The sequence below is a fragment of the Amia ocellicauda genome, chromosome 16 (genome assembly GCF_036373705.1).
Source record: "Amia ocellicauda isolate fAmiCal2 chromosome 16, fAmiCal2.hap1, whole genome shotgun sequence".
Taxonomy (NCBI): domain Eukaryota; kingdom Metazoa; phylum Chordata; class Actinopteri; order Amiiformes; family Amiidae; genus Amia; species Amia ocellicauda.
Window position 1 is genome coordinate 11,697,419 of NC_089865.1, and position 16,501 is coordinate 11,713,919.

The 16,501-nt window shown below is 38.9% G+C and overlaps 1 protein-coding gene across 1 annotated transcript; it reads right to left on the bottom strand.

Moving 5' to 3' along the window:
* Positions 1-1,303: 1,303 nt before the first annotated feature.
* LOC136711647 (bile salt export pump) lies at positions 1,304-15,376 on the bottom strand. The gene is made up of 28 exons (XM_066688022.1): positions 15,142-15,376; positions 14,597-14,704; positions 12,598-12,619; positions 12,316-12,367; positions 11,446-11,690; positions 11,163-11,250; positions 10,808-10,941; positions 10,299-10,470; positions 10,066-10,190; positions 9,565-9,739; positions 9,310-9,423; positions 8,847-8,957; positions 8,554-8,679; positions 7,971-8,174; positions 7,551-7,721; positions 7,154-7,355; positions 6,938-7,007; positions 6,539-6,665; positions 6,288-6,458; positions 5,890-5,994; positions 5,619-5,780; positions 5,315-5,518; positions 4,714-4,955; positions 4,472-4,628; positions 3,166-3,363; positions 2,626-2,832; positions 2,335-2,481; positions 1,304-1,890 (listed from the first exon to the last, which is right to left on the bottom strand). Exons 2-28 carry the CDS (start codon positions 14,670-14,672, stop codon positions 1,690-1,692), a joined length of 4,008 nt encoding a protein of 1,335 aa, XP_066544119.1. The 5' UTR covers positions 14,673-14,704; positions 15,142-15,376; the 3' UTR covers positions 1,304-1,689.
* Positions 15,377-16,501: the final 1,125 nt, after the last annotated feature.

A 16,501-nucleotide genomic window follows, 5' to 3' on the forward strand; every position in this document is an offset into this window, starting at 1 on the left:
GATTTTGTACGTTTGCCCACTGACAAAGAAATCATCAGTCTATAATTTTAATGGTAGGTGTATTTTAACAGTGAGAGACAGAATAACAGCAAAAAAATCCAGAAAAAACGCATTTCAAAAAAGTTATACATTGATTTGCATGTTAATGAGGGAAATAAGTATTTGATCCCCATCCCTGTCCAAGGATGTCACGGACAAGATTGTAGACCTACACAAGGCTGGAATGGGCTACAAGACCATCGCCAAGCAGCTTGGTGAGAAGGTGACAACAGTTGGTGCAATTATTCGCAAATGGAAGAAACACAAAATAACTGTCAGTCTCCCTCGGTCTGGGGCTCCATGCAAGATCTCACCTCGTGGAGTTTCAATGATTATGAGAACAGTGAGGAATCAGCCCAGAACTACACGGGAGGATCTTGTTAATGATCTCAAGGCAGCTGGGACCATAGTCACCAAGAAAACAATTGGTAACACACTACGCCGTGAAGGACTGAAATCCTTCCGCGCCCGCAAGGGGCCCCTGCTCAAGAAAGCACATGTTCAGGCCCGTCTGAAGTTTGCCAACATCTGAATGGTTCAGAGGAGAACTGGGTGAAAGTGTTGTGGTCACGACATCAACTTTGGCATCAACTCAACTCGCCGTGTTTGGAGGAGGAGGAATGACCCCAAGAACACCATCCCCACCGTCAAACATGGAGGTGGAAACATTATGCTTTGGGGGGTTTTTTCTGCTAAGGGGACAGGACAACTGCACCGCATCAAAGGGACGATGGACGGGGCCATGTACCGTCAAATCTTGGGTGAGAACCTCCTTCCCTCAGCCAGGGCATTGAAAATGGGTCGTGGATGGGTATTCCAGCATGACAATGACCCAAAACACACAAGGCAACAAAGGAGTGGCTCAAGAAGAAGCACATTAAGGTCCTGGAGTGGCCTAGCCAGTCTCCAGACCTTAATCCCATAGAAAATCTGTGGAGGGAGCTGAAGGTTCGAGTTGCCAAACATCAGCCTCGAAACCTTAATGACTTGGAGAGGATCTGCAAAGAGCAGTGGGACAAAATCCCTCCTGAGATGTGTGCAAACCTGGTGGCCAACTACAAGAAACGTCTGACCTCTTTGTTTGCCAACAAGGGTTTCACCACCAAGTACTAAGTCGAAGGGGTCAAATACTTATTTCCCTCATTAACATGCAAATCAATGTATAACTTTTTTGAAATGCGTTTTTCTGGATTTTGTTGTTGTTATTCTGTCTCTCACTGTTAAAATACACCTACCATTAAAATTATAGACTGATCATTTCTATGTCAGTGGGCAAACGTACAAAATCAGCAGGGGCTCAAATACTTTTTTCCCTCACTGTAATTATTCATGTAGTTCAGTTGTAATAGTTGCTTAAACATTACTATCAGGCTATGTTTTATGCTTTTATGTATCTAGGTATTAATACATATCTATTAATAAGTAAATTGAATAATCTAGTAGTATTACAGGAATTTGAAAGCAAAAGGTCACTTAAATTATCTTGATCAATTTCCTTGAAATCATAAAATATATACAAACAACCACATACTTATATGAAAACCATCAAATAAAGCAGTATATAGTATATCAGTTATTTTTACATTGAACATGCATACTTTAACAACCTCACAGCAACATTTGTGAGACAAGAGTTTGATCCTTCTGTATTTAGCTGATTGGTGCACCTGTGGTGACTAGCTTATAATAAGCCCCCTTCAATGCCATTAGCTCATCATGGCCTCCTTTTTCTATCACGTATCCTCGAGACATGACGGCAATGATGTTGGAGTTCTGAATGGTGGACAGCCGGTGAGCAATGACAATGCAGGTCCTTCCCTGTCGGGCTTGATCCAGCGCCGCCTGAACAGTCTGCAAAACACACACCAGACACAAGTCACTTTCGTTATGGATGTCATAATAGTTTGATTTGTCAGTTTTTGCACTATAGTATGTGTTGAAAGGCTATGACTTCATCATTACTTAAAAATGACATAGCATAGACTGTCAATGTTTGCTTCAGACAAGTCAATGTTTTGAATTTCAAAACAAGCTGGCAATCATTTACTTTAAATGTTTATTTATTTATTGCTAAAGTAAAACAATATATATGTACATTGAAAGGAAATGGTATGAAGTTCAATAACAAACAAATACATGTGGTTGTGAAGGTGACAGCAGAGCATTTGCTTCAAGATAGATTTTCCACTTCATCCTATTTTAGCAGTTTGTTTCAGTGTTCCTTAAACTATAAAGTATTGGTCAAAAATTCTGTTCTCATAACTGCCCCAGTAAAACCTCAATGAATATTGATACCTTTTCACTTTCTGTGTCTAAAGCAGATGTTGCTTCATCCAGCAACAAAATCTTAGGATCTCGAATGATGGCCCTAGCGATAGCAATACGTTGCTTCTGTCCACGAGACAGCTGAGATCCTTGGGAACCAACATTGGTGTCATATTTCTACCAAAGAGAATGAAAAATACACAAAATGAAGTCTTTACTGCAACAGTACACTACTGAAGCATGTTATAACAAATATTACAGAAAATGCGTGCTTCAGTTGGTCTTTTTCTCTTTTTAGTAATAATCTAAATGACTACTTACCTCTGGCAGTGACATGACAAAATCGTGTAGCTGGGCTTGTTTTGCAGCATCCAGGACTTGACTCATACTGACTTCATGCATGTTGTCACCATATTTAATGTTTTCTGCAATACTGCAATCAAACAATATTGGCTCCTGGGACACGATGCCAATTTTTGACCTCAGGAAGGACACATTGACTTTAGTGGAGTCATGTCCGTCGATCAGCTACAACCAGAGACCCGAAAGTGAATTATTAACGAGTCGCAAAAACATCATATTTGGATTTTTGATTTGCAGAAAGAAGTAAAGAGGTATTTTATAATGAGATAATTTATTCCACTTTGTATTTAACTTTTAATTGAAAGTATTGACAACACTTTATCAGTCTTTGAATGACTCCTGGTTCTTTTCAATCTATGTTCTTTATTATCTAATGGAGTTAATTATATTGAATAATGGAACAAAATTAACTTATTATTTCAGGCTCCCATTCACTGTAATGTCACTGTATTACATAACTAACTGCCTTGTATTATTTCCAAGACAATTCCCACTTACCACTTTCCCCTCATCAGGATCATAGAAGCGTTCCAGCAGCTGAATACTTGTACTTTTACCACAGCCACTGCTTCCCACAAAGGCCAAGGTCTGTCCGGGCTTCACTGACACATTAAGTCCATTCAGCACTCTGATGTCCGGCCGGGTCGGATATGTAAACATGCTGTCTTTGAATTCAATCTCACCTCTGAAGTTTTCCTATCGAAGAGAGAGAGAGAGAGAGAGGGAGAATTAGTCAGCCCAATACAAATAATCAGTTAGATCTAAACAAACACTACTCCAGGTAAATCAGACATGGATTTAGAACAGCAAAATTCACATCAAACATAACCTTAATTTTAGCTGCATGTTTTATGTAAGAGACCAATATGTTGATAGGTCATTGTAACATTTGACATGCTCTTTAAATAATATAACTTGTCCTAAAATTACCTAATAGTTATTCATGTTTTAGAAAACAATTTAAACCTGCCGATAACATTTTGCATTTTAAAATAATTAATTTGTGAAATGCAATTGAATTGAAAGAAATTATATTTGAGAAAGCTTTACGGATTTGTATGCATCAAATAGATTATATATGATCATATTTTTCTGCTAGAAAACTATTACTAATGTGTGCAAGAAGATCTTTAAAAGCTGTTTGCTCCAGGAGCTATAAATCTGCCTGAATGAATTGATACCTCATCCAACACAAGATGCATAAAACCCCCAAATAAACACATAAAATAAAAATGCTACAGAGACTGTCTACAGATTATGTAACAGCTCTTATGATGCATCATAACAGCTAGAACTCTTCTATAGCAGTTTCCTGGAAACTACCAGTATCTATAATTTGTATGTGATAAATGACATAGCACTTCACTTAGCACTCCCCAGGCAAAGAACCGAGTGACATTTATGATAATGTGTCTTTTGGTGGCCATGAGAGACTCCAGAAAATGAACATGGTAGAATTCCTAATGCCATAGCAACTAATATTTATAAACTTGCAGTTTACAATATAGACACATTAACAACAGCTGCTGCAATAAGCCAGGCAATCTGTGTGTATACTTGGCTCTGCAAATCCAATTTATCACCTCCTGTGCTAACGTAAAGATATAAGTAATGTTGCATTTTCATATACCAAGTGTACGATTCATCAGTCTGTGACTGTGTTTAACCCCTTAGCCCATAAAGAGATTTTCAGATCTTTTTTGCAAATACTTTGTACAACCAATTCATAAAACGTCTCAATGGCTCAGTTACGCAGGACAACAAATAGAATACAGAAGTAACAGAGAAGCAATACAAGATTTACCCATTGTTGTCCTTCCTTGCTGTAAACGTTGATTTTAGGGACCCTGTCAAGGAGTTGAAAAAATCTTGCAGCTGAAATTTTGGCTTTTGCATAATCTGGAGTATAGGATGAGGCCCTTCCCAGAGCCGTTCCACTTGTAACTATGGCGGAGATAACCCTACAGAAATGAGAAACATGATCTTCATCTAGTGAACTATGAACACCAGTATCATACCTAAAAATGGCACAGGTGAAACACACACCTGAACACATAGCTGAAGTGAAGCCCCTCTTCACTCACTAGGTATCCTCCAAATCTGTAGGAAGCTGAGTTTGCCAAGAACACCACACACTGAGAAAAACCAAAGCACACTCCGTAGACATTGGCTTTTTTTATAGCAGCCTTGTACGGAGCTTCAAGCTGGGCCTCATACATTTCCACAAACGTTTTCTCTTTCCCAAGACCAGCGATTGTCCTGATGTTGTTCAGCGCTTCACCTGAAATCTACAGGGAGAATCAACATCATTGTTTTCAAGTGTTGTGTTTTGGCATTTATACAGGTACACACATGCCTGGTTTCACATGCAAATCTGATCAATCTTGAATCTTAAAAATCATTTTCATGACGAGTATATATCTATAGATGACAAATTATTTTGAATACATACAAAAAATGTGGTTTATGGCATAATTCTGCCAGAAATCATATTCCCAGACATATTGAACATAATTTCCTTACAGCCCTTATGCTTTTTAATGCTTTTTTAAAATGAAACTTAAACAATCAATTAAACATCTATACATTACTCTCAGACAGAATTATTTATTCATAGCTGTAATAGAAACATTTTATTTAAATTCACCCTCCCAGCAGTTTCCATGGCCTCCTTGTCCTGCTTGGCAAACCCTGTGAGCATTTGTGCTTGAAACCCTCCAGATAAAGCCAAGAATGGCAAGAAACACAGGATGACTAAGCTGAGCTTCCAGCTGAAGTAGAATGAAATGATAATGGCCACTCCAACATTCGTCATGGAATTCACGATCATCCCAATCTGAGAGCCAGTGGCCTAGAATCAGAACGCAGAATGATATCGTTAAATTGGGTCCTACAGGAAACATCCTAACATATATTTGTAAAGGATCAAAATGTGCTTTTCATGCCCTCACCCCTTGGACCTGGGAAGCATCAGTGGCAAGCCGTGTGGTCAGAGCTCCTGGGCTGTTCCTGTGGTCATCAAACCATCCAGTCTCCTGCCCCAGCATGGCCTGGAAGCCCAGCCTGCGAAGCCTCCTGGTCAGCAACTCCCCAGACTTGGAGAATGTATAGCCCTGAGGGTCAAGGAGACAGCGGCTTAAGCCATTTTACAGGATGTCTCTTTTATTCTCACTGTCATAGGAGGACTGCTGAAATGACTATTCATAATAAGACGTGGTGTACCTGCAGCAATTGGGTGAAAAATGAAATTAGTCCAAGAAATACAAAAAACAAGCAGATCCCATTGATTTCTCGTTTCTGTTCGTCTTTATCGAGCATTGAAAATGTCTAAAGAAAATAAAACAAAAATACAATGTTGTGTTAATTATGGCACAAAGTGAATTTTACATAATTCTATTGGCTTTAGTGACAAAGCCTCGGTGAAGCAGTTCAAGTGAAATAATTAATTTAATATTATTTGTTTTGTATCTATAGCAACACAAATATATATATAAAATCCTGAATATGTGCAATACATTCTGAAATTCATATCTGCATTAATACTATTTGCTTATAAGAACTAGAGATTTGCCAATCATAATTTGTATATATATAGAAAATCAAACACAGTAACCTCTTACCCCAAGAATCTGGCTGAACAAGAGAGAATACATAGGGTTCACTCCACCATTTATAGCAGCACCAAAAGTACCAAACAACATATAGGGCCACTCTGGCGCGTTGTATTTCAGAATGCGTGTCACTGGGGCCGGCTCCACGGGTTCCTCTTCCTCTTCCTCTGGCACAACGCCCTGATGGCAAACAAACACACAGACTTGTATCTGACCAGTTGAATGCACTATCTTTCCCAGACAGTACTTGTCCTCCTTACCTTGCTTGTGACATCCTGTGAGACAGACCCACTGTAGGGTCTTAGTCGTAGTTCACCAGCAATGGAAACGGAGGCCTCTGGTATAACACCTGACAGCTGGGACCTGGACCTCTGGCGAATCGAAGCTCTAGCAGAAGTGAATGTCACCAAATGTTTAATGTTTTGGATTGACTCATTATGTAAATGTATATAACAAATAAGCTTTTGACATGAAATAAAGTGTCCCACTTCCCTTTGAAATACTTTTACCAAAACAATTTTTGAAAGACATACCCTACATTTTAAAATCTAGGTCTTACAAGTAATCAATGACAGCAACAAAAACAAAAAGATGTATCTGACATTTCTCCCCATAAATAAAACACTGTAAACCAAAATGTGTAATTGAGTGGGACATACCGTAAACTAGCCCGGTAACTCCCTGCTCGAAACAAACTCTGTTCTTCAAGTTCTTGAACTTCCTCAGCCACTAAAGGCCAAAAAAAGTGACATAGGTTAAGCCAAATTGAAAGTACCATAGCCTCTATATGCAAGCAAATAAATCCCAATGCTCCAATTCAGTACTTTCATGATCCGTTCCCATTCCCGTGTGGCCTGCACGTCGCTGGGACTTACTCTGCCTTGCCTTCTCATTGAGTGCCTTATCCCCTTGACTCTGAAGGGTGACCAGAGTGAAGTAGACCCCTTTCCTCTGCAGGAGCTCGTCATGCTTCCCTCTTTCCACAGCCCTGCCGTGTTCAAAGCCCACGATCACATCAGCGTTCTTGATTGTTGAGAGGCGATGGGCGATGGAGATTGTGGTGCGACCCAAGCGGACCTTGAAAGGTTTTAGGAACATTATGATTAAGCGAGTACACAATGTTCCAAATGAAGTTTTCATGGATATGCAATCTTTAACAACACTTAAAATAAGTATTAATAGCTCATTTGTAGGTGAACTCATTTCAATTGTCTCAGTCACATTTATAGAGACCAGACTGTGTTACCTTTAGAGGAGAGAAAGGGCACTCACCTTGTCAAGGGCCTCCTGCACCACCGCCTCACTCTCATTGTCCAGGGCGGAGGTGGCCATGTCCAGCAGCAGGATCCTCGGGTTCCTGACGAGAGCTCGAGCGATGGCGATTCGCTGCTTCTGGCCCCCACTCATCTGTCCTCCACCCTCTCCCACCAGAGTGTCGAATTTCTGGTCATGTGTGATATGACAACATTAAGAATGAGTCCCGGATAAGATCAAAACCTCAAACCACCCATTGGGTTTTCCATTAAGTAGAGGTAAGAAGCCTCCTGCAGACAGGGACACATTTGTAATCTGTTGTTGGGTAGATCAGGTACTCATCACATCCAGGCCTAGTATTTATTTTCATTCGAGGCTCTTGTGCAATATATGTGTATATAAACAGGCTTTTCAGTATTTAAAACAGAATTATTGTACCTGTGGTAAGTCCATGATAAAGTTGTAGGCATTAGCCTCCTTTGCTGCTCTCTCTATGTCATCTCTGGTGACATCTCCCCTCCCATAGCGGATGTTCTCAGCAATGGTGGTGGAAAACAGAATGGGCTCCTGCTCCACGATACCAATCAGAGAGCGCAGCCACTGAATATTCAGGCCCCGAATGTCATGACCATCCAGAGTCACCTTTGAACAGATCAACAGACAGAACGGCTGATTATGTTCTACCTCAAACACAATAATAACTATAATAACAATTACGAGAAGAAGAAGAATGCCATGAAAAAGTGACAGTTAATCCGAATCTGGAAGCCTATTTGTATAGGGAACTCTATCCTTAACCCGAGCCCAGACCAAAAAGTAGCCCTAATTTCAACAATAAATAATGATCGCCAGGCCAGTCTTGCCTTCATTTATTTAACAAACTATAACTGACCATTGCCAATTTTTGGATTTTCAATGTTACCTGACAAAGGTTTGGATAATATTCATGTGCCTCAAAGTGTCTGTTTTAAATAGGCTATTGCAGTGACCATGTCTGTGTGCATTTGTTGCTGTCCATTACCATGCCTTCCTTGGGATCATAGAAGCGTTGGATGAGCTGAACGGCGGTGCTTTTACCAGCCCCGCTCGGCCCCACAAAAGCTGTCGTGTCCCCAGATTTGATGAGCATGCTCAGCTGGTCTAAAATCTGTGGAAAAGCTGAATTAAGTAATCAGATACAGTTTCTTTGATTGTATTTTCATTTACTGGGTACCAAGAATGATAATACACAAAGATGAATGAATAGAATAGCTAAATAAAAGGTGTAAAACATGTACAAAAATTTTCATCTATGACTAAAGCAAATGAAGGCACCTTGACTTCAGGCCTTGAAGGGTAGTGGAAGGTGACATTGTGGAACTCAATGTCCCCTTTTATTTTGTCCAGTTTGTATCCAGCATCTGAGAAGCAATCAATCTCTGGCTCCTAAAAATCAGAGATGAAGTTAAAATGTAACCTTTTATTTTATGTTAAAACATCACTAAACACATTATTGCATACTTTATTATATTTATTAACATTGTTCTCTAATCTCCAGGTAGTAAAGTAGGAGTTGGAATAAAATTGAGATTTGCTATGATCTGCTGAAGAAATACTATATAGATATACTAACTGTTAATCTCAGTTTATATTTATAATCCTTAGACAGTTTATATGTATATCCCTAATCTATAAAACTAAATTTAATTTTCATGATGGTATTAAAACCATTCGCTTTTATCAAGTCCTAAATACAAGTATAACAATTGAATGTTACTGTTGAAACACATTAGCTCACTCTGTCGATGGTCTCAAAAATAGTTGTTGCTGCTCCACGACCAGAAGCAAAAGCCTGTAGACAAGGGGAGGCCTGTCCCAGGTTTAAGGCCCCAATAAGCACTCCAAAAAACACCTGCAATTACAGCACAGACCTCGTCTTCACATCATAACCTGTACAATCAACGTGGATTGCTAATAAGTTGGATTACTTCAACATGTCAAATGTCATTTTGAACTAACTAAACTAAACTAGTTTGTTTTCAAAGTCAGATACCTGTAGCAGAGTTCCTGGACTGTATTCATCTGTATCCACAACAAGACTAGACCCATACCAGAAAGCCAGTGCATAGCAGAGGAAGATTATGAACCACATGTAACCCGTGAAGAAGCCCATGATCAGCCCTTTCCTGATCCCCCAACGCTGGGCAGAGATGAGGTTCCTGTCATACCTGCAGACAGGGGGAACTTGTCAATTTTACTACCTCAGAGGAAATAACTCTTATTGTATGTTGCTGTTAGCTAGCTCTTTGCCAGTTAACATCAGACACAGGGCTGGAACAGCACACTTCATCTCATTAACAAACATGGAGGAATCTGGTGTATGAAAAAAATATATACATACATACACACACGTATCTGCTTATTGAGAATATATATTTTTTTCCCCACAGTCTCTATTTCTCTCAAAACAGTTACATTGTTATTGCTGGAATAGCATTGGTGGTCAATGCAAAACACTGAACGTCCAGTATTTCTATTCTATCAGTTTATTTACCTTTCAGTTTCTTTTTTCTCTCCTCCAAAAGCAGCCACCGTTCTTATAGAGGACAGAACCTCGTCCGCCACCGCTCCTGCTTTGGCATAGGCTTGCAATTCCTGCCCGGTGAGTTTAGCGACAAACTAGAGCCAAAAACACGAGGAGCGTGATATTTGATCGAGGGAGATTTTACATTAATATTCATTTAATTTTCAACCATTTGTGTGTTTATGAGGTTTATCTGATCTTACCATAGCCATCAGTGCTGCCCCAAGGCCTATCAGTGGACTGGCTGCTACAATAACCATGGTGAGCTTCCATCCTCGTACAAACCCCACCAAGAAACCACAAATGAAAGTGGTAAAGCGCTGAATGAAAATCCCTACTTGATCTGCAATGGCGTCATTTATTTTGTTGATGTCACTGTAACAAAGAAACAAAAAACACATGCCATCAAAAACATTACTTTATGAAAACTTACTTTACTAGGAAAAACTAGGAGAGAAACTCAGGAATAACAGTACAGTATAAAGAGAACAGGGCACACATAACGTGGGTTCTACATTTCAATTAATTAATTCCTTATGGTTTCAGATTCAAGTGTTACACAAAACATACAAGTGAAAACTTTGTGAACCTCCCAGGAATATGTGGAATGAAGGTACACCCAAATTAATCAGCAGATGTCAGTTCCACATTAAGTGAATGTAAAATATTTCAGTATTTCAGTCAAGTGATCGTTGGTGAACAGCAGCCTTACTCGGACATTCGTGTATTGAGTTCCCCCACCGAATTGCAGTCAAACCAGCCAATCTCCATTCTCATCACCTTCCTGAAGTACATCTTCCTGATTTTCTGAATCTGACGAGCTGCTGACATGACCCAGAGACAGATCTGAAAAAAGCAGCAGGTAATGTTCATTAAAGAGCAAGGTGACATTCCTTGAGAAAGGGAAACCCTGATTATAGTTTCATTTCAAATGAATGTCATGCTCTAGTTTTTGGAGGTAACTATGTTTTGGACATTTCCCTTTTTGTTAATGGAATGTGTAATTTTTCTTTAAATTCACACACTTATTTACATGCTTATTCAAACACTAAAAAGCGGGTATTTACCTGGACATATCCCAGTAGGAAGACTCCTGCTCCAATTGCAACATAATAGTAAGCAAATTTGGTCATTTCAGCTTCAATGTCCAATAGCCTGTAATTAATACAAGCAAAGTTAGTTTTATTTTGGTCCTTTTCAAGAAAACATTTATCTAGCATGACTCAGTCTTGATAAAGATTTGTGCTGCATACTAGAAGAAAATCACCCTCACACTTCACTAGCCAGTTTGCTTTATGCATTGAGCAATGCAAATCAGGTCACTAAATATCAGAAAGATGCCCAGCTTACCCACAAGATGTAGTCATGTTCATTTCAAAGTTTTCTTCAGAAGACAAATTTCTCCAAACAACGGTATTATTTTGACAGTGTTTCTGCGGGTCTTGGAGCTCCTGCAGTTCGATGTCGTACGCAATAAACGTGTCAGTCAGCATCCCAAACACCAGCAGCATCAGGGGCTGAGCCGCACCGTGGACCACAGCACAGATGCTCCCGCACAGCATCATTAAAATCTCTGTGCAGGTGGCAAACCGAAACTGAAAGAAGCAACATAACATAACATATAAATGAAGTCAGTTTTTCTCCTGCCAGGACCTACTTTATTATTATTATTCAGTTCCTTAGCAGACACCCTTACCCAGGGTGACTTACAATTGTTACAAGATATCACGTTATTTTTTACATTTATACAGCTGGGCATTAACTGGAACAATCTATGTAAAGTACCTTGCTCAAGTGTACAACAGCAGTTTAGTACAGTTTAGTACTTTAGAACCATATTATGCCCCCAGTTCAATGCCTCAATAACATGTTGTGTAAGGAAGTGCTACCTGATCAACATCTTACCTTGTATCTTTTAACACTAATACAGCCACTACTACTAATAACAATAATAACTTCATTGTATATGGCACCTTCAAAATCAGTCATCTCAAAGCGCTGCACACTATACTATAATGGTTATACGTCTGAGTTTTGCCCTTAAAGATATGCTATATAAGAAGCAAGCTTCTTCTTTACTTTGAGCAATGTTGTCAATGTAATTTAAGTGTAATTTAATGTTTTGTACTTGAACACTGGTATCAACATGTGTAATGTTCATGAAAGGTACATCCGCAGAATGCTTTTCAGCTCCTAACAACTGAAAGTGGACAGCTTTACCAGTTGAAAGAAGCCAATCCTGATGGCTTCATCTTTCTTCTTTTTTTTTGATCTATGAAAAAAGCACAAACGTTATAAAAACAAAATAAATTATGTAAAACACATGACTGTGAATAATGTAGGAAGTTAAGAGTTTTATTTGAGCTTACATTTCTTGTTTTCAATCCTGAGGTACAGAACATGGATAATTAATATATATATATATATATATATATATGAATGCTTTACTTCCTAAAAGTAAAGTTTAAGAATAAATATATTTCAAAAATCATGAACACTTACTCAAAAATCCCATTGTTCTCTGCTGCAATGATAAGGAAAACAACATTCATGAAGTACAGTACCCCTGTAATTACATGTCACTCCACTTTGAGCTGGTTTTATTTTTCTTTGGGGGGATGCTTTTCCTGTATTCCTCTCATTAATGAACTAGGGGGTTAGAAGAATCCTATCAACAGGCATTCTGTGAAGGTATTTATGAAAACTCCATGCCTTTGTCAATCATTTTAGTATGCCACTATACATTTATTCCTGGCTTGCACAGAAACAAACTGACTTAGCATACTTTTTAAGCACATTTCCAATTACTTAAGCACTCTAGTGATGGTATAATGAAAGACTAACCTTTGAAGATTTAAGCATACAGTGAGGGAAAAAAGTATTTGATCCCCTGCTGATTTTGTACGTTTGCCCACTGTCAAAGAAATGATCAGTCTATAATTTTAATGGTAGGTGTATTTTAACAGTGAGAAACAGAATAACAACACATAAATCCAGAAAAACGCATTTCAAAAAAGTTATAAATTGATTTGCATGTTAATGAGGGAAATAAGTATTTGATCCCCTATCAATCAGCAAGATTTCTGGCTCCCAGGTGTCTTTTATACAGGTAACGAGCTGAGATTAGGAGCACTCTCTTAAAGGGAGTGCTCCTAATCTCAGCTCGTTACCTGTATAAAAGACACCTGTCCACAGAAGCAATCAATCAATCAGATTCCAAACTCTCCACCATGGCCAAGACCAAAGAGCTGTCCAAGGATGTCAGGGACAACATTGTCGACCTACACAAGGCTGGAATGGGCTACAAGACCATCGCCAAGCAGCTTGGTAAGAAGGTGACAACAGTTGGTGCGATTATTCGCAAATGGAAGAAACACAAAATAACTGTCAGTCTCCCTCGATCTGGGGCTCCATGCAAGATCTCACCTCGTGGAGTTTCAATGATCATGAGAACGGTGAGGAATCAGCCCAGAACTACACGGGAGGATCTTGTTAATGATCTCAAGGCAGCTGGGACCATAGTCACCAAAAAAACAATTGGTAACACACTACGCCGTGAAGGACTGAAATCCTGCAGCGCCCGCAAGGTCCCCCTGCTCAAGAAAGCACATGTACAGGCCCGTCTGAAGTTTGCCAACATCTGAATGATTCAGAGAACTGGGTGAAAGTGTTGTGGTCAGATGAGACCAAAATCAAGCTCTTTGGCATCAACTCAACTCGCTGTGTTTGGAGGAGGAGGAATGACCCCAAGAACACCATCCCCACCGTCAAACATGGAGGTGGAAACATTATGCTTTGGGGGTGTTTTTCTGCTAAGGGGACAGGACAACTGCACCGCATCAAAGGGACGATGGACGGGGCCATGTACCGTCAAATCTTGGGTGAGAACCTCCTTCCCTCAGCCAGGGCATTGAAAATGGGTCGTGGATGGGTATTCCAGCATGACAATGACCCAAAACACACAAGGCAACAAAGGAGTGGCTCAAGAAGAAGCACATTAAGGTCCTGGAGTGGCCTAGCCAGTCTCCAGACCTTAATCCCATAGAAAATCTGTGGAGGGAGCTGAAGGTTCGAGTTGCCAAACGTCAGCCTCGAAACCTTAATGACTTGGAGAGGATCTGCAAAGAGCAGTGGGACAAAATCCCTCCTGAGATGTGTGCAAACCTGGTGGCCAACTACAAGAAACGTCTGACCTCTTTGATTGCCAGCAAGGGTTTTGCCACCAAGTACTAAGTCGAAGGGGTCAAATACTTATTTCCCTCATTAACATGCAAATCAATGTATAACTTTTTTGAAATGCTTTTTTTTTTTTAATTTTTTGTTATTCTGTCTCTCACTGTTAAAATACACCTACCATTAAAATTATAGACTGATCATTTCTTTGTCAGTGGGCAAACGTACAAAATCAGCAGGGGATCAAATACTTTTTCCCCCACTGTAGCTGACAAGAAATAAAGGAGGACAATTATATAGCTATTAATAAAAATAGAATGATTCTTACATGAGTCAGAGAATTCATATGCATTGTTCTCGTGTCCAATCTTTTTGATGCTACGTAGTTTAACAGAGCCAGGCATTTTGCAGTCTTGTCCCTTACCAACACAGATTTCTGGGAACAAAGTAGAAGCATGTCAAACACACTGAAGACAATAGTACAAAAGACAGATGTTGGTCATTGCAGGTTAGTATACAGGTTAATTGATTTCACAAATATTTTGGACAAACATAGACATGCCAGAATGGTGCCTTTTGATTGAAATTCAAATTCAATCACCTGTGTGGTACAAAATGACTAGGGCCTTGACCAAATCATGACTTTAACCTACATGTGTATCACAGATCCCAAACTTCAAACCAATCTAATTCCTAGTGACCAATTTCTTAAACAAAATGGCTATTGATTAATTGCAAAAAAGAAAACAAAAAGTTTAAAATGACATATTACAATTTGTTAATAAAAAAAAGTTTAAGAACTTATCATCTTCTTCATAAAACACACACACAATAAATCACCACTATGCAGAATATTTGAAAGAAAGTGCTTACCAATATGTCGTATCCAGAAATGGATTCATGAAAGTGAACTAGGCTAATCCCACAGAATACTGGACTTAGTTACAAGACATTGGTGTCAGTCCAGAGGTTCTCAGATATTTTGTAGGGAAACCATCAGAATTAGTATCTTTTTGGACAAAAACCAAAATCATTTTAAAAATAGAATATAGAAGTAACAGACTGAAAATAATCCGCTTTGTGGCAGTCACTGGCAGCTGTGGTTGGCTTCTGTTATGGCTGACAGCCTGCAGGACTGGAACCTTACTGAGAGTTATTTATTCAGAGGTAAGTGCCCGCTCGGTCTGTGATGCCAAGGGGTCAATGACACATGAACTCAAAGAATGGGGAAAGAAAGAGAATGGTTTAAAAAGCAGTCAAAACTATAGACATTGGAAGGAAAAAACAAATATTATAATCCAGTTATTACTGTAAGGATGATGGATTTCAAAGAGTAATTTATGCTATATGATGTTGTTTCTGTGATGTGCAGGATATTCTTCCAACAAAATCAAAAGCTTCAGAAAAACTTTTCAACCTGAGGAAATACATCACCACACTTCTTATTCAGTATGTTAGAATGTCTGTACTCTTTTGCCTTTCCGTAATCCTGTTAAATATCTTTGCTACTGGAATTATCCTTTATCAATTCAAATATACCTTGGAATGTGAGAAGAGGCACCTAATAAACATAACATTAACACTGTCACAATACAACCAGTGTTCGAATTATGTCAGAGGTCTTGGGGGGTCCCCAAGGTGGATGAGGGGGATAACACTATGAGGTAAGGTGTAACAAATCTGGCATTCATAAAAAAATATATATTAGATTATCAAATACACCAATCCAAAAACTTAAATATTTCCTTTTTATATCCTTATTTTTAAGGATAAATAGTCCTATGAGGTGTTATTAACAGGCAGACCCTGTCACTAACCTTAAGGTATGCACTCTGTATGAGCATAAATAGCTTTTAAACTCTTACTGTCTTATTTCAAAATGTCTTTATCAAATGCTGTTCCTTAAATATACACACATGGTACAATTATCCTTAATGTATCCAATGAGGTAGTAAAGAAAAAACAATTTAACTCTGTTAAACACAATTCAACAAAACAGCCTCCGTTTTGCATAAAAACATACACCCCGTTACAAACTAGCTGCTGTCCAGCACAAAGGTGAACAACTGGATATTTATACTAAATCAAGTTTAATAAAAATCCTAAATCAGAGAAGAGCTTTATGTTTACATTAACTTAGCAGGTGAAACTTGTTAACTGCTGTTGTGTCAAGGCATAAATTTAGACCAAAAGAAATGATCAAATCTTATTCAATGAAGCAGCATGCGACCAC